The sequence below is a fragment of the Plasmodium brasilianum genome (genome assembly GCF_023973825.1).
Source record: "Plasmodium brasilianum strain Bolivian I chromosome Unknown PB_00_06, whole genome shotgun sequence".
Lineage (NCBI taxonomy): Eukaryota > Apicomplexa > Aconoidasida > Haemosporida > Plasmodiidae > Plasmodium > Plasmodium brasilianum.
This window is the reverse complement of record NW_027122933.1, coordinates 1-27,932: the sequence shown is the minus strand read 5'-3', so window position 1 is coordinate 27,932 and position 27,932 is coordinate 1. Positions and strand designations below refer to the sequence as shown.

Genomic DNA, 27,932 nt, shown 5'->3' with positions numbered 1-27,932 from the left:
ATTTAATTTTTATAGTTAATTTGGAATTGAATTATATTTCTATTTAGTTAAATTTCTAAAAAATAGGAATATACTTGTATAAAAAAGTACAAAAATAGTAAACTGTATTATATCAAAATATTGAATATTTAAAAGTATAAAAAAAATAAAACGAGAATATTTATAGTCATTATTCAATGTATATTATTATATACGTTATACCATTTGTTGCATATTAATGCATATATGTCCAGAGGCATCATTATTGAATATGTAATCATATTTTAATTACTTTTTTTCTTTTTTTTAACTTTTTGAATTATTTTTACATATGTATATATATATTTATGTAAGTAATGTAAATTACATTTGTACATATGTATCTAAAGTTTTTAATTTCATATTTTGACTTATCATATTTATCTTACTTTTTTACTTCTTCATTTTACCCAAACTCATGCTTTTCGTAATCTTTGCTGTTAATATTTAAAACGTTTTAATTAAAAATTAAAATCTTATTAAAATTTCATGAAATTTATTAATGTGAGTTTTTTTAAAATTAAAGCGTAAAGGATTTTGAATTTTGGAATTGTCAAAAAGTTACCTAATTACGAATATAACATGGAATTTTTTATAATGATTGTAAAATATGTAACTATAATAATAAAAATCATTTTATTTTATGTGCTTGGTGTTCTACTGTATCCTTAAATATTATTGTGGTGGGCATAAGGAAATTTTTTAATGAACCAAAAATTGAGAATTGTTCATATTAACAATGTGTACATTGTAGTAATAAAAGAACGAATGGTACGAAGAACTTATTTTCTTTTTATTAAGTTATATGCGTCTTTATTAAAGGATATAGTTTTCATTAAAGAAAGATATGTTGAAAAAGGAAGAATAGTAGGATAAGTAAAACCATAACTAACAAAATCATTCAAAGGTTACAACAAAACAAATATAAATAAGGAAAAAAAAAAAAGATAAATAATATTTGAAGAATAATACCATATACATAAGTATAATGAAACTTTTAGTACCTCTATTTTTTTATGATTAAATGACTATTACGAAGATGTTTTTATAAAGACATCGTATGGATATGCAGATAAAGGATAATGCAAAAGTGACAATAAGAAAAAAGGAAGTGTACAATTTTGCAATATTTTTCTGGTTTGTTTTTTTTTTCTTACTTGATAGAAAAAAGATACAAACCAGGAATATAAACATGCATTTATGTACTTCCTTGGGAATCGGGAATATAAAAATTTAAAACAATTTCTTTCAAAGAACTTCCGTGAATCATGCATGTTTCTATGCAGTGTATATATACGTGTTCCTACAATTGTGCATACGTACATCTGCATATAAACATTTATATATGTAAATTAGTATAGATACCTGTATAAGGCTAGTTATGTATACCTATATGACGTAATGCATCCTTTTATATATAAAGATACATTTTATATCTTATATTTCAATAAAGGTATATTTATTTTTAAACTTTAAAATATATGTTGAATTATTTGACTATATTGTTAATATAGTTAATGAATTAATATTTTCATAAATAAGCGGAGTATTCATAACAAAAAATAATAGTAAAAAGAATAAGTAAGATGTATTATCTGTGGATTGATTTATCTATTTCATCTTACGACATTGTTTGAGCAAGTTGTAATGACTGAGGTTCATACATATATATGTAAATTTTTTTTTATGTTATTGTATCCATCATATAAGACACGAACGAAGGAACTCATTGGAAAAATACTTTTATAAAGGTAAAAATGTATATTAAAATTATTTAAAATGAAAACAAAATGGAATAAGGTATTTATTTTTATAAAATATATTTATGTATATAAATATTTGAAAAATTCTTAATGACCAATTACATTCATGTTTGTGTACATTCATCGGATAATATTATTCATGAGTTTATTCTTGAGGATGCATATAGCACGCATATATATATATATTTTTCATGAACTAGATTTATTTTTACATGTTAGAGTATTTATATTGAAAAGTCATAAAAGTGCGAACATACATACATATAAATATACATATAAATAAATACAAACTTTGCATACTGGAAATTTATTTATACGTTATGTCTCAAACTAGTTTTTTATGTTTTCCCTTGTAGTTATTCTCATGTATGTGTAAGTTTATGGGCACAGGAAAGAATGAGATCAATGATAAAATTCTGATGAATGAAAAATAGAATATTGCCAATGCATGAATTTCATTGAAATAGAAGTTTTTCTTAATGTTGTTAATAATGCAAACGATTAACAAAAAACATATATGATAGTACACCTATTAAGGAAATTGTTTATATTAATTAGTTGTAAAAACAAAAATAATTTAAGTGTATCCCCGTCCTATATAACGTCAAAATTGGAAACTGACTTTTGAATGAATTTATGGATGATTTGTTAATAGTGTTTTAATTAATACATTTAAAGTATGGACAGATAAAGAACAAGCATGAATGTAAAAAATGCAAATATATAAAGAGGAATAGTAAAAGTTAATTTGTTCTAACTGAAGGTAGAAAATCTTATATATGAATATAGGTTTATATATTCACAAATGGAATTTTACGTAGATACATAAGTTTGCAATATTCTACACAAAATAAAGACACGCATGGAATTATATTTATATATATATATATATATATTAATAAAGAATATATACAAACAAATCCAGCGTGAAGTATACATTTAAATAAGTAATTCATTTATTAGATAAAACAGAATAAAGAAAATTTTATTATTATTTTTGTTGGCTTTTTTTTTATTTTTCTTTTTGGTTTATGCGTGCTTTATATACTAATATAAGTTTAACAAATAATATTTAATAAAAAAAAATTATTATGGGAAAAATAAATTAAAAGACTTCATACAAAATATTTTTATTATATATATATATATATATATATATATATATATATATATATATATATATTTCGCATATATTAAATAGGTAATATGAATATAGTTTTATGGTTGTTATAATTTATAATACTTTATAATTAAATGAGAAGCTTATACCCCAATTGGCATCTTATTTTTTATGTTATATTATTGTTGGAGTTAACTATTTTTGATAAAAATTACTTATATTTCTATAATAAAAAGAAATATATCTTTGTCGTTTACACAATTAAGATAATATGTATTAAAACCAATTTTAATCATATATTAGAATGTATAATAAAAAAATTAATTATTTTCTTTCGTCTAAAACTAGAAGTAGATATTTAAAATGAGTAAAATATTTATAATGAATTTAAGTTATCCATAAAATAGTATTCAACTAAATTTTAAGGATAAATACTTATTTGTTACCATGACATCATTATATATAGACAATTATTTATATATTTTTGACACAGTGAGTTTTTTCATTGTATATGCTTCTACAAGAGCAGTAATGGAATATTTAATATATGAAAATATATAAAGGATTTTTATTAATGACTAAGGATTTTTTCAAATAATAATTTTTTTTTTTAAAATATAAATGTATTGTAATAATCATTTCATATATATAAATTAGTTCATAAATGTTTAATAGCTATTTTATTATTTATGTAAGTTATTTTATATTTTAATTAAAATATTATTCTCTATTATGTATAAAAGCATTACTCACATAAGGATAAGTTTTTTCATTTTTAGTAAAATTTTATTAGTTTTTTAATATGAATAACTATAATTTTTTAAATACTGCTCTTCCGTAATTTAAAAAATAAAACGTATAATAATATTAATATTTAATTTGTTAAACGTGAAAAATGTAGATTTGAAAATGTATTAACTTATGCAAGAAAAATATTAAATATTTCATTTATTCTAATAAATACAGCTGAACCTGTAGATCTTGAATTTAATATTTCTAAATAAATACAAAACATGCATTGGTCACTGTGTTAACGAAAATATTAGGAAGCCTATTATATTGTTTATTTCTTTATATTTAAATTTGTGATATTTTGTGGAATTGTATTTTTCTTTATATAATATATATATATATATATATATATATAGCGGTTTGGGCTTACGTAAAGATTATTAGATTAATATTATCAAATTCTGTTAGTACAATTTTAATCCCGAGTAATAACATAGATAGAATATTATTAATTTGTGTATTGGAATGTTTTAATAATGAAGGAAATATTATATACATGTATTAAATACTTATTACAATTACTTAATCATATTTTATATGAATCACCTAAAAATTCAGTATAAAATAATTTGATAATCAAAAATATACGTATTTTTATTCTTAATGGAATTTATCTAATACCTTTTTAGCGCAGCAGTATTTTGGCACTATTATATTTTATACAAGAATAAATGTATATCGACATTTTTCTTTCTTTTATAAGATTTCATACAAATACGCATATACATATATATAATTAAAATAAACATTATTATGTTCCCAAAATTAAGAACTTTTAATTTATAAAATATAGTATAAAATATATATAATTAATATTTGTATAAAGAAAAAAAAAAGATAAGTCCATAATTACCCTTAAAATATATATTTTGTCATATATTAGTTATTATATTATGTGTATTGTTTAAAATATGTATAAAACAAAAAAAAAATACATATGTTTACATTGTAACTGATGAAGATTCTCTAAATAACATAAAACTATGTGCCTTATAAAATTATTTTTATCCATTATTACAATTATTATAATAATTAATATTTTTTAGAAATAATAAAAAATTTTCAAAAATATAATATATATAAAATAAAAATTATTAATTTCTAAGATGGATAAAAATAGCAATTTTTCCAATAATATATAAATAAATGAATTATCCATATTATATACAATCTACATTCTGTATTCCATAAAATCTATATTCTACATATACTCTGTATATATAAATATTTAGAAATCTTTTTTCATTATTAAAAAGTATTAATAAAAAAATTATATTAATCCTGCGCTGTATTAATTATTATATTTCTGTTTTGAATAATTTTTAATGAAATAAGATTATTTTACTATTGAATAAATCATTTACATTAAAATAAAATATTTACGGCATATTATGAAATTTTTTTTGTCCCTCTTATAAAATGTATTACAAATAATGAATTTTAATAGGTATTTACAAAGGAATAATAAAATTATATTATAAAAGATAATACTGAATTTTATCATTAACAGAATATTATATTAATATTATTATTTTTTACTTATTGTATATATTAGAATATTAAAGATTTTTAATATGGACCAAAAAATTAAGTTATTCTTATTTATTAAAATTACTGCTTTTATTTTTTTAATTTGGACATATCATCTTAACGATAATGTAATACGAAAATATTATTTAAAAAAATTTTTATTTTCAATATAGTTACTATATTATTTTTATTAATAATGTTGTTTAGTATGAATCATTTATTTTTTAAATTAATAATATATACTCTGAATTTTTAGGGAAAGTTCAACAAATATTTGGATGGTATCTGTAATACTGATAGAAAATTAGGCACAAGAAAATATCGATTATTATCAAAATATAAACAGGATAAGTATTCAAATACTCCGGTTTTAAAAGAAAGTACACAAATTAATAGAGAGTATGAAAAAAAATATGTATCTAGAAATGAAAAATGGGGTAATGTAAAGAACAAAAAATGTGATAGAAATTTATTAAATAAGGCACAATACTATACAGAAGTTGTGGATTATAATAGTGGAATATTTGATGGAAAACATTTCCATTTTAAAAAAAAGTGGATAAAATAAAAAGATTATGATAATTTTTTGGAAAATAAGAGGAGAATTTGTAATATTGCTTTAAAAAAAATAAAATTCAGAAGTTACCGTTTTGGAGTTACTCAATTTTTTATTTTTTTGTTTTTGGGCATAGGATTAGCAATATTGCCAATATTTGATTTTTGGAAAGATTTGGAAAGTAAGATTAAAAGTATCCCATTATTTGGTCAATTGTATGATTATATAGGTAAGTTGAAGAAGCTTGAACAATTTTATATTTATTTAGCATTATTTAGCGTAATTATGATTACGTTATCTGTTATGCTTATTATTGGAATATACAAGATCTTAAGAAATAATGAAAAATATAACAAAATTAAATTAATGACGGAGTAAATTGTATAATCAGCTATATATACTTTTTTGTAATAAATTTGTCAATATGACGAAATAATTGTAGTAATTTTAGTGACATACTTAAAAAGCATATATATAATTAATATCATATTATATTATAAGTGCACATATGTGTAGCTGAACACCTTATATACAACAATAAAAATACATCATTTACGTTTATTTGTTTATTAGAATGTTTTAAAGTTTTCAAATTTGGATTTTAATTAATGTGTTTTTCTTATCTAGATGTTATGGTATAACATATATATTTGTGTATTAAGATATATTTCTACGAATATATATATTTATGCTTTAAAACGAATATATAATTGAATAGTTCAAATAATTATGTGGAACTGCTATGATATATATTTGTACTAAAATATTTTTCTTTTCATTTTGTATCTTTTTCTGGTCTAATATTATTGTTTTATATGGTTTTTAAGAAAATCAGTTATGGATTTTAAATTAAATGTAGATATGCCGTCTTTCGTATTCTACATACGGAAATGAATATTTTATATTAAATTGATACATATGTGTATAAATGTATATATTTTAATAAAAAAAGACTTAATAATTATTATATAATGTACATTTTTGATAAATATTCAACAAATCATATTTATTGTAAAAATAATTTAAATGATATATTTTTTTTTTTTTCATTGTATAAATGTGAAACTATAAATATATAATAAAAAAAATCTACCTTTTCCATTATGTATTATTTATAAATGATTAATGGCTTGGATATTCTAAATCAATAAAATTAAATAAAAACTTAAAACAGATTATCACTTATTAATGTCCTTAATAATGCATTTATTTCTATTCTGTATAAATAAATTAAATATATATTTTACTGAAATTACTATATAAATGAACTATATATTATATTTTTATTTTTATATCATTAATATATTAAATTAATGAATTAAACTTATTCAGATATTTGTAGATCACTTTTTTGTGATACTTCTTTTTTTTTTAATATTATTTATATTCATATCATATAACATCTGTTTGGTATAATTATTATCATTTTTATTTAAGTAATACAAAATTTAAATTAACTATGTTTCCCATTTATTATTTCATGGAAAGAATTTTATAACTAACTAATCAAATATTTTTAACAGTATAAAAATCATAAGTATTTTGTTCTCATATAAAAGGGAGTTTGTATTTTTAACAAAAAGGGATAAGATTAAAATGACATATTCTCAAATGCATAAGTTAAGTAATTGTATAATTACAACTTATTTCTTTTTCGTAATGATAAAAAATTAGGAATTTATATAATTCATTAATGATGTATATTTTAATAATTTAAGTAATTATATATTTTTTTTTATTTTTCAACTTAATTCAATATTCCCTTTTTTACGCATAATTATTGAAAGTCTTTGAAAAAGTTATCAATGTCTTCACTGTAAATTATTATAGTTCTCGGAACTCCATTTTAATAATTATTTTCATTTTATTGAAAGATTTATATTTCTTTAATTTTATATTTGAATGCTTTAATCTTAATACTTTTTAATATTTCTATTTCATTCTTTTGAACAATTTTTATAAATTCACCAATTAACTCTGAAAACATATAGTTATCATAATTTTGCTCATTTTAAATGTACTCATGTGTGAGATATTACACAGAATGCCATTTTTTTTAGAACAATTATTAATATGACATTATTTATAGATTTTTTGATACATTTTGTCAAGTATTAATTTTTTTTTTTTGTTTGCAAATACGAGATTTTACATTTATAAAGTTTGCTATATATAAAATGCAAGAGTATAAAACACAATTTGTACATTTCCATGTAAAATATGTAAATTAAATTCTTATTAAAAATTTATTAATTTATAATAATATATGGTTTAAAAACAAATTTTAATTTACTTTTTTAGTACATAGGTAATTATGCAAGTTGGTGTTACTGAATAAAAAGGAAATTATATAGTATTTATTCTAGATTAGAAACTTTGTTTTTAATATACAATAATAAAAAATAGATACGTACTTTTACCTAATATTAAATATAAAATAGAAGGTTTCTAGGGATTTTAATATAACATAATAGCCTTCACATATTGTTCTTTTTCACTCAATGTTTTATATAAAATTCCGCTTATAAAAAAAACCTAATCTCAAATTATTGATACCATTATTTATACTTATAATTTATAAAAAACTAAAAAAAAAGAAATATATCTAATAAACTGTTAATAATAGGTAATTACTATTTTCTGCATAAACGTAAAAGGATCCAAAAGCCTATGTTGTCACTGAGATTGTAAAAAGGGTAGCTGAAATCGAGAAATGTTCATACATGAATATAGAAATATGTTTAAAAAAAAAAAAGCATAAAAAATGTATTATGAATATAAATATAGAAGTATCATATCAATAAAAAAATGATAAATGAGTATTTAAAAAGTGATATTAATTAAAAATATATGTAGGATTACGTGGAAAACATGAAAAAAAAACAACTATATATATTGTATAAAATGAGTCTAATTTGAATTTAAAAAATGCGTTATGAAATTTTAATTTATTTTGCAAATATAAAACGAGTTATAGAATAAAATAGTAGGCAAAATATAAGTTCAATTACATAATTAAAAGATTATATGGAAAGAATGAATAATTAAACTTATGTATATATAAGAGGATAAGTGAACTTTATGAACTGAAAATTTCGTTGCTTTACATTTTGTACAGAAAATGTAGAAATATGCATAAAAAAATGGCTAATGAAGAAATTATTCATAACAAAATAATATTTTAAATGATGATTTATGAAAATGATTAAGATTTATAAAAGTGAAATACAAATGTGTGGTACCGGAGTTAAAGAATGTTCGTTAACGATAATTTAGGAAGTTTAAAAGATAAAGAAGTTTTCAATGAATTTCATAATTGTAAAATAAAGATATTAACAGTACAATTATTTGCAATGATATATATAATGTAATTAGACGAATATATGAATAAAGTATACACATAGAACAAAATGCTTCTTTTAATATTTACCAATCAAAAATATGAAGAATTTAAATTATATCAATAAAAAATAAAATCATTCAGATACCGAGGAAAACATAAAATAATCATGTTGAACATGATGAAAAAAAGGAATTGTAAATATATAAGATTGAAAAACTTTTTGTCAAGGTAAGAACATTTTTGACGAGGAATTATTATTAAAAAGAATCATTTTGGTTTAAATATGCAAATTTATCTGAATTAAAAAAAAAATTTATGAATACAAATACTATAAGAGTAATAGGGGAAAGCTTACAAAGGCGTAACCATAAGAAAATATGTGACATGAAAGAGAATGAAGAAATAATGAAATATATTGTTAATACATTGTTCCTAATAAAGGAAAAATAAAAAATATATGGAAATATTCTAATAGATTATGTAAAAGCATATATCAAATAACTGATTCCTTTTGGAAACAAATACTTTTTATTACGAATTGAAAAAATAATCGTAATACTATATATATTTGAAAATTACTTTATTTTTTCAGCTTGTTTATTTTATTGTTCATCAGAATATATATTAACTTATATTCTTTATATATATGATTAAAAAAAAAAAAATAATATATTAAGTATGCAATTTTAAAATATTACATTTACACATAATATTATAAATAATAAAAAATTAAAAATTAAAAAAATTGTTATAGAAAAACAAAAAATTATAATTTATTCACCAATAAGATAGGAAACGTTTTATATATTTGGTTGAATATAATACATTAAATATTTTAAATATATTATAGACCATTAAAGAAAGATATTGTTATAATTAATATATCATATGATGTTATGCTAACATTTTGATTTTTGTATTTATCATTATTAATATTATTATATTAATTAATAAAATTAAACAATAATAACAAGTTTTTCCAATATATAATATTTATACAATTATATTAATAATAAAACATTGTCAAAATTAGTTATAATCATTTCGATGTAGAGAACAGTGTAATGTATATATTCTATACATTCTATATTCTACATATACTATAGTATTTACAGTATATATTCTGCATCAACTCAATATTTATAAATATGAAAAATTTTATATTTTTTTATTATTTTATTTTTTAAAGTTTTAATTAAAAACATTATTTAGTTACTCTATTAAATGATTTAATCATATATTCAGAATGTTTAGGGATAAATTCAAGTTATTCTATTTTAATTAAAATTAGTTTTTTAAAAATAAAATTAAAATTATATAATATACATTTAAAGTTATTTATACTTGTCTCTATTGTCAAAAAAATTATATATATTTTTTTTATCATGTTTTTAAGAAAAAATAAAATAGAATAGAAAAAAGAAATTAAATCAATAATAAGTTATCCTTTAATATTAAGTTAATATTTTACTATTGTTAATTTATTATTTTATGAATATATTAAAATATAAGTAATTAACGTCAAGGAACAAACAATGAAGTTACTCTTATTTATTAAAATTGTCGCTTTTGTCCTATTAACATGGATTTCCCAATTTTATAATGATTCTGTAAGGAAATATTTTTAAATTAAGTTTGTTTCATTCAAAAATTTTGTGTGTTCTTTTTATTAATACTTTTTGTTTGAATATAATTAATTATTATTTTAAATAATGAATATATTCTTTGTTTTTTTAGAGCACGTGGAACACATATTTTGAAGAGAAATACAAACATGATACAATATTGTGTGGAAGATATTATCGATTACTAGCAAAATGTACAAAGGATAAGTATTTAAGCAATGTACGTTTAATACAAGAGATACCAAATAACGGAATACAAGAAAAATATAATGTACATGAGAGCGAAATGGGGGTCACAGGAAAAAAGAAAATATCACGTAGAACTTCATTAAAGAATGAGAAATACCATAAAAAACTTATGAAAAATAAATGCTGTATATTTGAAACCAAAAAATATTCCCATTTAGAAAAAAAAATATTCAAGGAACTTGATTATGAGAATTATCTTAAAAACAATAGGACGATTAGTGATAAACTTTACAAAAAAATAATATGTAAAAAGTACGGATTACGACTTGCATTACCTTTATTAATGTTTGTTCTATTACCAATATCCTTCATATTAGATTATTTTTGTTCTAATGGGTTTATAAATTGGTTATTTTACTTCTTGAAAATGTTAATACCAGACTGGTTAAAGAAATTTCATGAATTTCTGAGGACTTCTCATTTAGGTTGGTTTTTCAAGAAAGGGGAAAGCATTGTGACATCAGAAGCAGGAAAATCGGGAAAAACGGTGAAAAAGATAACTGAATCATATGTAAGCAGTTTTTTTGTTTATCTAATTTATGTCTTACCTTTCATTATATTGGGTGTCACACTTATATTATGGATTGTTTATTACCATAAAAAAGTTAAAAAATTTGAAAATATCAAGTTCACGAAAAAATAATTAAATGCTAATGTATATATTTATTTTTATAAAGAAGTTGTTGATGTGAAGTAATATTTATAATATCTTTAGTCATCTATTTATTAAATGTAGCTATAATTACTTAAGTTTTACAAATAAACCTGCATATATGTGTCATCTTTTATACAAAAGTGTAAAATAAATTCTTAACTTTTTTGTGAATTTTAACCTTTTAATATATTTCAATTCTTAACATAAAATATTATGTCAGCCTAAATATATATGTAATAATATATATTTATTTTTCCTATTTAAATTCATTTTTATAAAAGTCTTTTATATATATGAACTAACATCAATATATTATAGAAAAATTCATATAATATTATAGAATTCTTGTGATAATTTATATTGTAACCAATAAGTTCTTTCTATTGTATATACGGTTGAAGTATAAAATTATTATTTTTTTAGGTTATTAAGAAAATGTATTACTGGTTTTAAATTAGAAGTAAAAGTATACTCTTCGGTTTTTAACGATAGATTGTAAATGCATCTTGTTTTGTTGGTATTTGTGCATATTTTTTTTATGTTAAGTAAAAAACATAATATAACGTCTATAAATTACGTTTTATAAAAAATATGTTACAAAACATAATTATTAAAAAAATTATTATAGTGCACTTCTAACATCTTCTAGATAATATAAAATTGAAGCTATAAATATATAGATTAAGCACTTAAAGTGTTTTTTAAATGTTTGACTATTTTGTACGATGAAATTAGGGTTCTAATTTTTATTTTGGTATTTATTATTTTAGAATTATTTTAAGGATTTACGTTTTTTTTCTAAATAGGTATTTCTTTATGTAAGCCATGAATTATAATCTTTAAATGTAGTTATACATTAACTATATCCACTACAATTATACGTATTTTTCTGTTATTTATAGGTCCGTATTTCATCTATGTACGTTTTTCTTTATTCTCGAAAATTAGCTTCTTCATACATTAATTGCAAAATTGTTCTATCCATATAATCTATAATGATAGAAAAACCACTCCATTTATTAAGCTTTCCAATTTTATGTTCAAAATGATTTTTATGTACTAGTTTCCGAACATTCTGTTAAGTATATGGTGGTGAAATATTTTTTTTATTAGATATATAGCCATTACTAAGAATTTTTGTTTAAATTTGTTTTTTTCTGTCTTTGTCTTTTGATAAAGTAGTTTCCTTTACAATATATCTTCCAATTCTTTTGTATTATTTTTTGAAAACGTAATTTCCTTCAACATATCCGTATCCTAACCAATTATGGATTCAAAAGAATTAGTAAGAATTATTTAAACAGTAATTTTCATATTATTTACATGATCATATCTGGTTCATATATAGATAATTTATGCATAAATTTAGTGATACTAAAAAGCAATAAATTTGATCGTTGACATAGTGGCATTATAATATTATTCTAGTATGTCGTAAAGAATCACCTGTACGAACAATGCAAATTTAAATCTTTTTATATATCAATAGCTTAATTTTAAATTAATATATATTAAGTGAAATTAAAGAATTTTCTAATGATTATGCGTTTTTATATGTTCATTTATATAATTGGATACACTAATATTTATTTTATATTGCTCCAACTTTTTAATACATTAAATAAATATATTACAAGTGGAGATATATGATATATATAATTTGAAATTAAGTCACAGTAAATTATATAATTTTATAAAATATCAAATTTCACTTTATAAAGGGAGATACAAATGGCTAACAATAATATATTAAATATAAGATACATTAATAAATAATATAGCATTTGTGTAAATTTATCGCCAATATGTGTGTGGAGCCTTTATTGTTTTTTTAGTACAGATATATGCACGTATATATATATATATGTATTATTACCTGTATTATTGTAAATAATTCATTTTAATATTTTGATTTTCCTAAAATGAATAATTCATAAACCAAATCGTAATAATCACTGAGGGTATGTTCCTTTTTTATTGTGTTATATTAGTTATTAATTTTTTATACGGCGATATTATAGTGTTGTAAATTTCTAGTTCATAGTTTTTTACTTTTAATATATTGTATCTAGGAATATGATTTAATAATATATAAATTATTGTATAATGTATATGTAGTTGCTGAAATTACGTATCATTATAATGTATTTGTACCATTTAATATTATATACATATGAATTACTTAAAAATTATTAATGTATAGTATGTGTATTATGCTATGTAATAGTCTTAAGTAGTATACTTTATTACATATATGGGTTTTCCTTTATATGTTATTTGTCACATTCGAATATGAACTATTTAATTTTGATTACATATTTTAATTAATAGAATGTATGGTTCGGCATATTAATTAGTTAAATTATATTTGAACACGTACTGAACATGCGAAAAATTATTAGTATATGTTACAGCAGAATTAATTAAAACATTATGTTAAAAAATGTAAAATAAATTAGAACTTTATAATGAGAAATCGTAACACTATAATTGAATGTAAATAGAATGATATCTTACAATATTTAAATCAAAATATATGGAAGTCTTCCAATAACTTTTCTGTAACTGTTCATATATATATTCGAATATATAGATTAAAATTATGCTACTTATTTCTGGTTCTTATTTTGAATTTGACAATTACATGAATATATATTTTTTAAATACAAATGTTTATTTGGAAACACAAAAAAAGAAAGTCACGAATTAATATAAAATACTTTTTAGCACAATAATTGGTAATTAAAATTATATAAATATTTAGAATTAATACCAAAATGATTGATTATTCTATTATAATATAAATAAATTATTTCAAATTTTAATTTTTCTTTTGAAATAAGTACATAAAAGATAATGAATGGAGAGAAGGATAAATGAAAAAAAAAAAATATATTAATTGATAATAAATATTGGTAAATAGTTAATTAACACAAAATATTAATCTGTTCTATTTATATTTAATCAAAATATTGTATAAAATTATTATTTGTTTAATATTTTATTATTTTTTTATTTTAATTATATGCAAATTTTTTGTAGGATACTTTCTTTATATTTTAAAGCCTTACATACTACCTCATTTCTTTTTATTATACATTGCTTCATAATGATATACAAGTGAATATATATAAAGATAATTTATCATTTTTTAATGTATAATATATTTGAACTGTTGTATTTGAATATACTATATATATAGTAAGCATAATGGATAAAAAAAAGGCACAACGTAGGATAATATGTAAAATACTAAAGAAAATATTACATTCTCAAATAACATAATGAATATTGGAATAATTTTATAATAGTTCACAAATATATATATATTTTTGTTATTTTAGTTTATATTTTATAGATACATTTGTACATAAGGAAACTTTATTTGATATAGATAATTGTGTATTTTCAATATTTAGATATATTCTATATAATTATTTTATTAAACTCTTTTTAGGAAACATATATATATTATATCAACATTAACTGAGTATGTCTATAATAAAAATGTTAACTTATATATACGAAACATAATTACAATTTAAGTGTAAATAAAATACTTCAAATATAAAAGTTTTTAAAATAGCACAACAATAGTTATCACGAAAACGCTATTATTTACAATTTTTCTATTTATAAATTTTGGTATGCGAATTTGTTTATACAAAATAAAAATAAATATATCAATATCATTACAATATAAAATACATGGCTATAATTTTTCATTTTATTATATATTAATAATGATCTGATATTTTGTATAATTTTTTTTTAATTAAAAATATAGAAAATACATACATAATAAAAACAAAAAAAAAAATAAGTTATACATTTTATAAAGAAACGTTATTAATATATTTATATTTAATATTATGAAAATATAAAAACGAAAGAATATTTATTATAATTTTACGTGTAACAGGGTAAAAATATGACTTCTTTATGATATTAAAATTAAATGATAAAAAAGTATAATTAACATTATTCTTATTAATTCCACCTAATGCAATAATTAAGCAGCATTATTATTTTCATCATTAAATATCTATTTATGGATAAACTTTTATATCACTATATTTAATAATACTTACTCTAAATAATATATACTTTAAATGAATGTATAGAACATGAAAGAACATATGCTTATTATTTATTTTAAATATAATATTTTTCTAAAAAATATTTCAAGTTTCATATTATATGTAATATTTTATATAAAATACAATAATGATTCCATATTTTAAAAATTTTAAATAATTTTAATTTTTATTAAATATTACCAACAATATATTTTTTAATAAAATACTTCATAAGTTTTATATACATTATAATATAAATAATATATTTTTCAGTGTATCATAGATAATTAACGTATGTATATATTACATAAATAATATTGATATATCTTTTTATATGGAATAATCTATCATTCTGAATTTTATTGTGCTACAGATTCATGAGAGATCGTATTAGTGTTGTAAATTAATAAATTTTTTTTTTCTATTATTGATAAATTATAATTCATTTTATATTATTCTATTTTTTTATAAAAATTGTACAAGTGCTGCCAGAACGGAAGAGTCACATGTAATACTAAACAGTTTAGTTAATTTATATAAAATATTGAATTGTAATAATACTATTGTATTAATTATGTTAACGTAATTTACAATATTTTATTCTTCTTCGGAAGTTGTATTATATTTGTGTAAAATTTAATATGGAATTTTTATAAAATATATACTTCTTATAACAAATAAGTAAGTCGAAAGAAGAAAAAAAGGGAAAAGAGAAGAAAATAATATAATAATATGTGATAATGAATTTTAGTTATTGAACTTAAATAAAAATATATATACGCAAGATATTTTATTAACGTAGGTATAATTCTTAAATTTAGTTATTTACTTTATAAAAAATATTCCAAGTAATCCTAATAACGAACTATTTTTTTCCGTTTCTATCTAAATATTTACATTTAACGTTATTCTTCTTTCACATTTTTTGATGAGATATATGCATACGCTTTTTTTTAATTTTGTTCTTACTTATTTAAAGAGCTAGTTGTTTAGTTTCATATAGTATCATTATTGTATTTTCATGTATGTTCTCTCAAACAGATTAGAACTTCTTATATTATTAATATTTTCTTATTATTTTATATATGTATTTTAATATAATTTCGTTTTTTATTAATATATATAAATACTAATGTTTTACCATGCTTTTCCGTATGATATTAGTTTTCATATATTTTTATATTTTTCATTTTATATGTAAAATTATACATATTTTCCGTGATTAAATATTTTTTAATATAAAAGCTTTACCATATAGTTATATATAATTAATACACTTTATAATTTTTCATTTATACATTGTAAACACGAAAAAGATATATTTTATGTATTAACTGTATTTCATTGATATTTTTTTTTTTCCGTTACTAATTATAAATGAGTGTATGCCCTCCTAATGCAATATTTTCAATGTAATTCTTCTAAATCATATTATATTCTATTTAAAGTAAACAAATATGGTTTCACCTAGAATAATAAGAAAAATGTAATCTTCTACTACCAAATTTCCTTTTAACGGATTTTGGAGCACGGATTACAAAATGCCGCATATGCGGATCATCATAATAGTAGTCGTCAATTCTTTTTTTCCTTGATGCCTTTTTATGAAAACCTCTTCCGAAGGGCGTAAACTAATATAAAATTGAATAGTAAAAAAAATAAACAATATGTTTATTTTATAATTATAAAATTTTGGGAATATTAAAAATGGTAAATTAATATATATTTTATTTTACTAAGAATATAAATTTACTTTATAATAAATGTAAATAGTTGAAATTATTCCCATTATCAATGTAAATGCGATACCAACACGGAATATGTTGTTACTGAATATATTGGACTTATCTGAATTCTTAAAAAGTACAGATATAATTTCAGGTGAATATTTAACTTTTCCTTGTGGGGTATAGATTTTCCATTTTGCTCCAATCATTGGAGTATTACGAACACTTGGCTCTCTACATATTCCTTCTGAGCTTTTTAATAATCCCTGTTTTTGACAGAACTCTGGAGTGATTTTATCCTTTTTCTGATATAATTGCCCTGAAAGAGATTGCTGATTTTCTTGTCCTGAGCTTCCATTTAATCGTGTGCTTTGTTGTTGTAGTTCAGAATCCCTAGGTGTTTCTTCTTGGGCATCGGTTCTATTTGGAGAAATAGCAAGAGGTGGTGAATGATAGGGTGAATTAGGATTATTAATAGAATTATCCGATGTTGGAAATACATTACACGTAAGTGTGCTACCGTTAGGATTGTTAGGTTCATATTTCTCACCTTTAATATATGTACACCTAAGAAAATAGTCTGAATCCATAGAATCTCTGTGGTAACTACCAGAACTAAACGTATTCATGAATGCTGAAGGTTTCTCTATCTTTTTTAACATGCTACAGTTGTTCACTCCCTTAGAATTTAGCAAAGATAGTGTTTCATTAGGATCAAACTCATCACTGCAGCTTAAAAAATAATCTGAGCAATCAGTCCACCAGGGATTGTCGCAGCAATTATAATTACTTTTATGATTTTTATATAATGTAGCCATATTTTGAAAGTAATCTTTATAATTTTTGAATGAAACACTGTTACAAGCGTCATATGTTCTAATACTATCATAATTATGAAAATAATCGTGCAAATATTTTTCCTCTAACTTCTTATTAAATTCATCAGATATATTATTTCCAAGCTTATATTGACAATAATATGAATTATAAGTTTCGTTAATACATTTTTGTAATTGAAAGATTTTTCCGATTAAGGTTTTTCCTTCCTCGTTTTCTAATTTATCTCCTAAAATATCCTTTATTTTTCCATATATCCAATATTTATAATGTAAGCAAAGTCTATTATATCCTGCATCATGAATTCTTTTCGACAAATACTCAGCGTTTCTTGCAATTTGTTTACATAACATATAGGTTCCATTTACATTATCCTTTTCTTTGAAATCTGCACAACATGTATCGTAATGTGTTCCGCTGATATTTGCATTCAATACATTGTATATAACAGATGATGGAGACTTTTCTAAAATTTTATTCTGAATATTAAGAAGATAAATAAATAATATAGAATTAAATTTTATTTTTAAAGAATGAATTTTTATTTTTATTTGAATAAAAAGAATTATTTATATTATAGGATATTAATCGTATTTTTATAAAATATAAACTCCTACCAATTCCTCTTTAGCTAAAGTTATCATTTTTTTTTGGGATAAGCAAAATAAAAGAAAAGGTCATTTTTGTAATTGTTGAATAAACTATACATAAGGAATAAATACCAAATTTTCATTGATATATCATATATAGCTCTATTTGTATTTTGGATATTGCATAAGTATTGGTTACTATTAACTTTTTATTAATTATGATTTACGCTTAAAAATTCGCAGTATTATTAATTAAAAAAAATATAAGTGTTTTTAATTTTTAAAAATTATATAGAAAAATGAGTATGTTGTGTTAAAAGAATAATGAATAACTCATTTACAAATTATTATTTTACGAGACATTAAATTATACAAGTAATACCCTATCCTATTAATATGTTGAATAATATAATTTGTTTTTATACTTTTTTTAATGTGCATAAATTAAAATTTATGTGCAATAAGTATTTGTATATTTTATTCATCTAATATATTTTTTATATACAAAATTTTGGCATACTTATATTTTCTTTGTTGACAATAATTATTTGGATTTTATGTACAGAACTACGTTAATATAAATATTCTATGGAAACTATCAGTTATTGTATTATATACATTTTTTTTATCAAAACTAAATAAATATACATATGCAAAAACTTTTATTCATTTAAATATGACAATATAAATTAAGTTAGATTGGGACGTTTGAAAACCTAATAGGTTTAATAAGGATAAAAAATTTACATGGAAAAGCTTTTACCCATTGTGATTGCTCTATATAAAAAACTCATTTCTATTTTATTATATAAGTATGGATCCCCCGTTTTTCTACATTTTAAAGGATATCATTCTTATATTTTATTTTATTTTGCATTTAATTATTTATTATAATTTAAATAATATACATTTGTAATATATTTTTTTTAATTTTTTTTTAAGATACATTGCCATATCGTAAAAGCATTTGAACATTATTAATAAAATTAGTTCCCTAAAGTTTGTATTGATATTGATAGTATCTATTTTTATTTATTATATTGAATTTAAATAATAATACAAAGGACATTATACATTCTTAAGATATTGAATAAATGTTGTACGAAATAACACTATGAGTAATAAGTTAGATTAAACGATTGAGAAAAAGAGAGAATTTATTAGTTTAAGTTTATAAATTTACTCTATTATTATATAATTATGTTCTCATAGTAAATATTATGTATACTAATGCAAAAATAATTCTCATTAAATCAATGGTAATATTATCTAAAAAAAAAATTGCTATAAAAATTTTTTATCTCACTAATTCATTAGAAGAATTTATTTATTAAAATATATTTAAAATTTTATTTAATTTTTATTTTATTATATCCTGAATATATTTAGGATTAAATAATTAGTAGTACACGAATTAATTTAATAAGAATAATATATTATTATGACATAATATAGTAAACTGAATGGTATTCATGCTCCTTGATTGAATATATTCCATTGTAAAACGTGTGTTTAAAAAAATATATGAATAACTATATAACAATTCTTTTATTTTTTTTAAAGTTTTTATTATTGTTGCTTTACTTAATTATTAGTAAGTAGAGAATAAATAAATGAAAAAATATTGGATATAAATGAACTGATATGTACAAGGGAAGTCTTTTTAATTATTATTTTAATATATATATAAATGATAAAAAAATATTTTTATACTATATATATGGCTTGCAATTAAATTCATTTTATGTTTAATTAAATTTTCAGCTTTATTTTTTTATGTCAGATAATAAAAATATATATTCTGTATTCTTATCTTAGTCTTTTTAAAATTGTGTATTTTTATATTTTTTAAAATAATATTATTTCAAACAAATTAAAAAAAAAAAAAAACTAATCTTATATATGTATGTATTTGAGTGGTTATTTTTTGGAGCATATATAATGTATTATTACTATTGTAGTATACAGAAAAATAAAATATTAAGTTTCCAAAATAATAATATAGAGAGAAAATATAATTTTTTTATGCAATAAATGGAATATTTTTTATTAAATATTTACAAATATATATATTTTTTTTTATCAAGTAGATTTTATAAAGTATTTATTATATTAAATAACATATTATAACATTAAAAGGCTTTTTTAAATTTCACACTTCTAATGTACACTAACAAAAGATAATATATTAAATTATGCATTATTATAATTGTTTATAGGAAGTAAATTATATTAATAAATAACATATATATTTGAAACTTCGAATCATGTTATGATAAAGTAAATCAAATTATAAGAAACATTTTAAAAATCAGTTATGTTAATTTAATGAATATTTTAATATAAACTTACATTTATATATATATATATATATATATCATTTAGTAATATTTTTTTGTACTATATAACATTAATAAAGCCTTATAAAGCTCTTATAAAATTAAATTTTATTATTGGTACGAAGTTGCTAATATTTATTTAAATTTTTCAATAATAAAAATGTTAATTTTACTTTCTAATGATATAATTATTGTTGCATAACCTAAAAATTGCAATTAAGGAATAAATATCTCTAATTAATATTTATTTACTATCTAATAGTATACATAAGGAATAAATATTATATGAGAATGTTATGGGATATTATTCTTTATATATTGATGTTTATATTCTAGTAAATATGATTACTTCATTTAATCGATAAATGTTAAAATAGAATGAAGGATACAGAAGAAAATGTTTTGGTAAATTTTGCATATAAATTATAATCGTTAATGCTTACTGGTTGTTTTAATATTTTATATCTTATTTTGAGTAACAAATAATTTTTTTTAAACAAAAAGTACACGTATTCATATGGTTAATTTGTTCTAATTAATTTTTAGGAAGATATATCAAAAGAATTATCTAAAAATGAAAAATTTGATAAAATTAATGACGATAGTGTTACAACCGAAAATAGTAGTTATTGTAAGGCGTTGAGTAATAATGGAAGCACCCAAGTGAAAAAATTTTGTGAGAATATTTTAAATAAATTAAATAAATTAAATAATCTTGAAAATAATTATATAAAAAATAATAACCATGATTTTTGTCCTTACTTTTCTTACTGGACATACGAATAAATAATGAAAGAATTTAGTACAACATGGAATAATTCTTTGGCCAAATGTGATATATCTAAAATTAATAGCATAATAATTTACGCATATAATGAAATTATAGGTGAAAGTTGTACATTTGATTTGGATGGTACGTTTGATGAATGGAAAGAAGAAAAGTATTTATACTATTATTTTAAAAAATATAATGATATTAATAAAAAAAAAAGTGCAAAACAAGAACAAACAAAGTATTGCAAATATCTTGAACAGATAAAAATTTTATATGAAAGGAATATAAATAAATGCTGCACTTATTTCTTGGAGGGGAGAAATCACGAAAACGGGTGTCAAAAATATTTTAATTGTGGAGAAGCATATAACCCTTATGATCTTATATCTGAATTAAAATGTGAAGAAAATTCATACAGTGGATATTGGAAAACAGTAATTCAAGATTTAATTATTGACAGAGATAAAATGAAAAGTGGAAATTCATTAAAAGAAACACTTAATAAGTTAATGAATGATCCTTTCTACAAAGCAGTAACATTTGGGTTTGTAGTTGTAGGAGTACTGTTTACTTCATTCTTATTTTATAAAGTAAATTAAAATTTCATTTTAAAATATAAATATGTTACACATTTTTATATAGCTAATCTTCCTTATAAAAGTATAATTACGAAATATAACTTTTTTGTTTCTTATATTTTTTTTTTATGTCAGATTTCTTACCGTGGAAAAAATAAATATAAGTATAATTTTTTGGATCCATCTGGAAACCTAGCAAGATTTTATGAAGGAAAAAGCAGAAAAACAAAATGGGGAGATAGTGAAATTCGTTTATCATATTACTCAGTGTGAATAATTTGCTTTATTTTCACATATGTTATAAAATGTTTTGGGGAAGCAGAAGTGTTATATGTATAAATTATGTTCTGGAAGTAATAGCCTTTGGTAGAACAAAAAATTGAATAAATAATTTGCATTGAAATTGTAATAGTTTATTCGAGAATTATACACTTATTTATATATACATTATATATTTTTATTTTGTTTAAGAATATATGTTAAAGAAATAAAATATTCTTAATTTATATAGTAGTGAAATGTAATTTTTTTTTAACGATTAATACTTATTTTAATGTATCGTAAAACATACATATATGATAGTTATATATTTTTATTTGTTCTATTGATATAGTGATTAGTGTTTAGCATTATTTACTTGTAAATGTATGTAGTCGAAATTGTAAAAATTATAATATATTATAAATTATTGTTTTATATATGTTTATCTATTAATTTTAAAATTGTGTATTATCAAAGATTATATTAATTACTTTATAAACTTGTAAAGCTTAATAAAGGTGTATAAAGATTTATCATAAACGAGAAAATTATTAAAATGTTACATCAATTATATATTAAAAATATATTAATATATATTTATTTCTAAAGCAGCAATAAGGAATATGAATTATATTGATGAGCTGAGGAAAGGATAATAGTTTACGGTTTTTATTTTTTTTGTTGAAAGATAAATCTATATGATTACAAGATTTAATACAATAATTTAATTGAAGTACATTAGAATGCCTTAATTCAAGTTATTCATCATGGATATTAAAGAATAAATGAATAAATATGTAATATTTATTATTTTAAAGTATGATGATGATTTATTGTAAGTGAATTAATCAGTAAAAAACTAAAAAATATATATTTTTGAAATGTGAAGAGCTGAATGAATTTAGAATTATATAATTGCTGAAATAGAAGTTAATTCCGAAAGAGAAATAATATTCATATGAAATTAACATATTTATATTTGAATAATTTGAAATTTAAAATTAATTTTTTTTGTATTTTTCTTTATTATATAAAGTTCGTCATCTATGTATAATTAATAAATAAAAGAAAGTTATTTTATGTAAGTTGCATACATAATAATATCTTTGAAATGAAAAAGAGAAATTAATATAAATGGGAAAAGAATTACTTATTATTCAGGAGTAAAAAATAATTAAATTCACGAATATTATGGATTCATCATGTATGAAGCATAATAATACATATTAGACAAAGCAATTTTTTTTTTTTAAAATAACACTTTTAAATGATTATATTATTCACTACATTCGCTTTGAGTTATTTATACCTTCCATAGAAATTATAATAAAATAAAATAATTCCATAAATAATACATTCAATTGGTATTCAATATGTCTTTCAATTTTGAATTTATTGAAAAATTACATGTACTCTGTCTATATATTTATTCATTTATAGTTTAATTTATTGCTTAATCATTATACAAATGCAGTACGTCAAATACATGTTTTATATAACAGTGCGGACGTTCAGTTGATAAAACAGGATTGTATTATTAAATATAAATTCTTTGTTTTATTATTATGTTACGAATATTATTCATTAGGAAGTTTATTATTGGGCTTTGATTGTATGTGAAAATGAAATTAACTGTTAGTTATAAGAAGTTGTAATAAAAAAATAACTTTTTCAATTATACATATTTATTATTTTAACTGGATTTTTATTTACATAAATGTTCAGTTAACATTTCATATTTTCTTGGTCTTTTTTTATTCGTAGAAATCATTCATATATGGAAGGCACAGATAAAATTTTATGAAGCATATTCACTTCGACAACTATGTAACATTACCAATAATAGAAAGAAATATATAATACGTGAAATGTACGCATATACTTGTATTAATTTTTTTCCATATTTATATTGTCTATTTTAGGGGATTATATAGAAAAGAAAGAATTTAGACAATAAGAATTAACAAAATAAATAAAATATGACATTACTTTTGAATAGAATAATACAAAAAGTAAAGAATATAAAGCACTAATGAATGTTATAAAAATTTACTCGCTTAAAAATTGAACATGATAAAATGTTTTTGTTAGTAAAATATGTTATGTAATCCAATACTTTATTATGTTTTTTCATAAAACAAAATAAATCATTAGAAAAATTTGACACTTTTAAATGAAAAATATTTTAATTGAGTAAAAATTATTACGAAATTAATTTTTAAATTTAATAATAGATGTTTAATGTTATGCTGCTCTTTTAAGGAAAGTTATCTTAAAATATAAAATAAATATAAGCGGGCTCTGTACATAAATTTACATAAGGGGAATAATTATAAATCCTAATAAATCAATTTCTATAAGAATTTACATATATGTTAAAATGCAAATGAAAAAATGTACATACTTACAATAACTTAAAAACTTAGTAAAAGTAATAGTAAAAATATATCTTAGGTAATATTAGTAAAATCAACAAGTATAAGAAAAAAAGTAAAATAAAAAAACAAATAATAAATTAATTTACATTTTCTTATAGATCTTATGAAATATTTATTTTATAAGTAAACACAAAAAATATAAATTAACTATTTAAACTAGGTGATATAAGGATAACATTGAGATTAATTATATACATATATATATAAATTTAAAAGAATATATTTCATGTATCAAATATATATCAAAAGCTTTGTGTGCTCTTAAATGCATAATGTTTCATGGGAATTATGACGACTGCAATCAATTCAAAGATTTAAAGGAACCATTCTTTAGTAAATACCTAAGGAAAGTTCATAAATTTTCTAATAATAATCTAAATTGTTATACATTTTAAACTACTTTAACTTATTATTTTTTATATGTACGTAGGAGTATAAAGGAATAAATAAAAATGCATATAATTGGGGGAAAAAAAAAAACTCTGAATACAATAGTTTGGTGATCATTTTAGCCTAGACAATTTTTTACTATAATTGAATTTATTGTCTTACGCATTCTTTTAATTCTTTTGTTAGATATATCTTCTAAATTACGGTTCATTTTATTTTTAATATCTGGAAGTTTTAATCTTTCTTTTTTTACAATTTGCACATAATACTTTCATATGATAACTTTTTAATGATTTTTTTTTTTTTTTTTTTATTCTGTCCTAATTTTCCAGTATATCCTCTATAATCATATCACTGAATGAATTATATGATTTATGAAATGTATCTTTGAACCTTATTCCTGACAATTTTTCTATATATTCTGGGTATACATATGTTATTAAGTATATTATTCTTCATACACTTAAATCTAACGTATTACTTAAGTTTATTTTCTTAATAGATGATTTTCCTAATGTATTTTTCTAGAAATTATGGTAAATATTTAAAAAAATATTTATATTTCAGTATAAATAAAATATTAGATTTAGAAATAAGAATTTAATATTACAAAAAATGTATAAATATTGTGCGTAATAATTATCCAACCTCATAGGAATACTGTCATATTCACACTGAAAAGACAAATGAAAAAATTTTAATGAAGAAGAATAATTTACTTGTTTTAGTAATCATGTCGAATTTATTTTAGGATAACTAATATTTTGTGATAATAAAAATTTTATAATTATAATTTGTTCGGTAATATTCATTAGAATATATATAATAATTTTTTTTTTGTTTCTTATTACTTTAAAATTTAGGACTACGTAGCTCACTTTAGTTAGTGATAATCATAACTTGTACTAAAAATTAACAATGGATAAAGTGCATCAAATAATAGTATTTTTGAAAATTTTCTATGTAAATATTATTATTAATTAATGTAATATAAGTATAATAATAATTTAAAAAACTTTAAATTGTTATAAAAGAATTACAAGAGGGCTGTGGATAATTTACTACAAAAAAATTTATGAATTATGTATATATATTATTAAAAAGCTAAGTTTATTTGTTGTAATAGAATGTAATCATATTACTCGACTGAGTGTATAAAAATTAACTTGTAGAAAAATATTATTTTAAATTTTTACATTAGGATTAAAATAAAGCAAGATATATTGATATTTTAGGAAGTCATACATATATAAATTTATTTTTAAATAATTTGCAATGTAGATAATTAGAACAACCATTAATTTGTATGTATAAATATAGGAATTTAATAAAATTTAGTCAGTACACGTAATATATCCAATAATAACATAATTATATATATTTAGCACAAAATGTTAATGGTCTATTAATAGTAAATTATACATTGTTTGACGCTAATATTATAATATTGCATAAATTATATTTTTATTTTTGAAAATAACGTAGAACATATATTTACATAAGTTTTCTTGGAACATAGTGGTTTTAAATTTAATTAAAAAATTTTAATAATACAATATACGAAATGATATTAAAAATAAAGATTTTAACAATAATAATTTTTTTGATTTTTTGAGATAAAAACAAGGAAATATAATAAAAATAAAAAAAATTAATAAAAGGTAATAAATACCTTAATGTTAAATATGCTATAAAGTATTATATATAGAAAATTAATTTAAATTTTAATGATTTTTAAAATGAAATTATTAAATATTTTGAAGTATTTAATAAGGAAATGCATCTAATTACACAGGAAAATTGCTTACGATATAGAAATGAAAACAAAATTATTATTAACTCATAAGAAGCATCATCTTTAAGCGTAATAAATAATTGGTAGCTAATATTGTGTATGTTTTTTTTGCCATACATTATTAATATGATATTATCTTTTTTCACCTTTTATTGAATATGATTCAGTTAAATTTATTATGACTATATAAAAACATGTTCCAGATTTATTAATATTTTTGCCCTGTAAAATATACATCTATAATGAAAATATTAAAATCTTTTCTTTATACTTCTTATGTTTATAATAAATAATAAATTGCTATTTTTAATTATCTTCATTTATGCATATATATATAAGAAAATTTTAAAAAAATTTTTATTTTTTAAAATCGATAAAATTTTTCACTGTATAAAAATACTTTTTGTAATGTTTTGTAACGAAAAATAATTAATGATTTAGAATATATTTATATATATGAAGTATAAATTTC

General features: G+C 19.6%; 4 protein-coding genes across 4 annotated transcripts; 3 read left to right on the top strand and 1 right to left on the bottom strand.

Annotated features, from left to right (window-relative positions):
* Window positions 1-5,267: 5,267 nt before the first annotated feature.
* On the top strand, window positions 5,268-5,791 carry MKS88_000196 (uncharacterized protein; the record flags this gene model as incomplete). The annotated part of the gene is made up of 2 exons (XM_067219282.1): window positions 5,268-5,351; window positions 5,480-5,791. 2 exons carry the CDS (start codon window positions 5,268-5,270, stop codon window positions 5,789-5,791), a joined length of 396 nt encoding a protein of 131 aa, XP_067070370.1.
* A 4,866-nt stretch (window positions 5,792-10,657) lies between these two features.
* MKS88_000195 (uncharacterized protein) lies at window positions 10,658-11,639 on the top strand (the record flags this gene model as incomplete). The annotated part of the gene is made up of 2 exons (XM_067219281.1): window positions 10,658-10,732; window positions 10,860-11,639. 2 exons carry the CDS (start codon window positions 10,658-10,660, stop codon window positions 11,637-11,639), a joined length of 855 nt encoding a protein of 284 aa, XP_067070369.1.
* Window positions 11,640-17,193: 5,554 nt separating this feature from the next.
* On the bottom strand, window positions 17,194-18,938 carry MKS88_000194 (uncharacterized protein; the record flags this gene model as incomplete). Its single annotated transcript, XM_067219280.1, has 3 exons — window positions 17,194-17,361; window positions 17,484-18,773; window positions 18,912-18,938. 3 exons carry the CDS (start codon window positions 18,936-18,938, stop codon window positions 17,194-17,196), a joined length of 1,485 nt encoding a protein of 494 aa, XP_067070368.1.
* Window positions 18,939-21,601: 2,663 nt separating this feature from the next.
* On the top strand, window positions 21,602-22,849 carry MKS88_000193 (uncharacterized protein; the record flags this gene model as incomplete). The annotated part of the gene is made up of 4 exons (XM_067219279.1): window positions 21,602-21,628; window positions 21,770-21,977; window positions 22,110-22,588; window positions 22,712-22,849. 4 exons carry the CDS (start codon window positions 21,602-21,604, stop codon window positions 22,847-22,849), a joined length of 852 nt encoding a protein of 283 aa, XP_067070367.1.
* Between the last annotated feature and the right edge of the window lie 5,083 nt (window positions 22,850-27,932).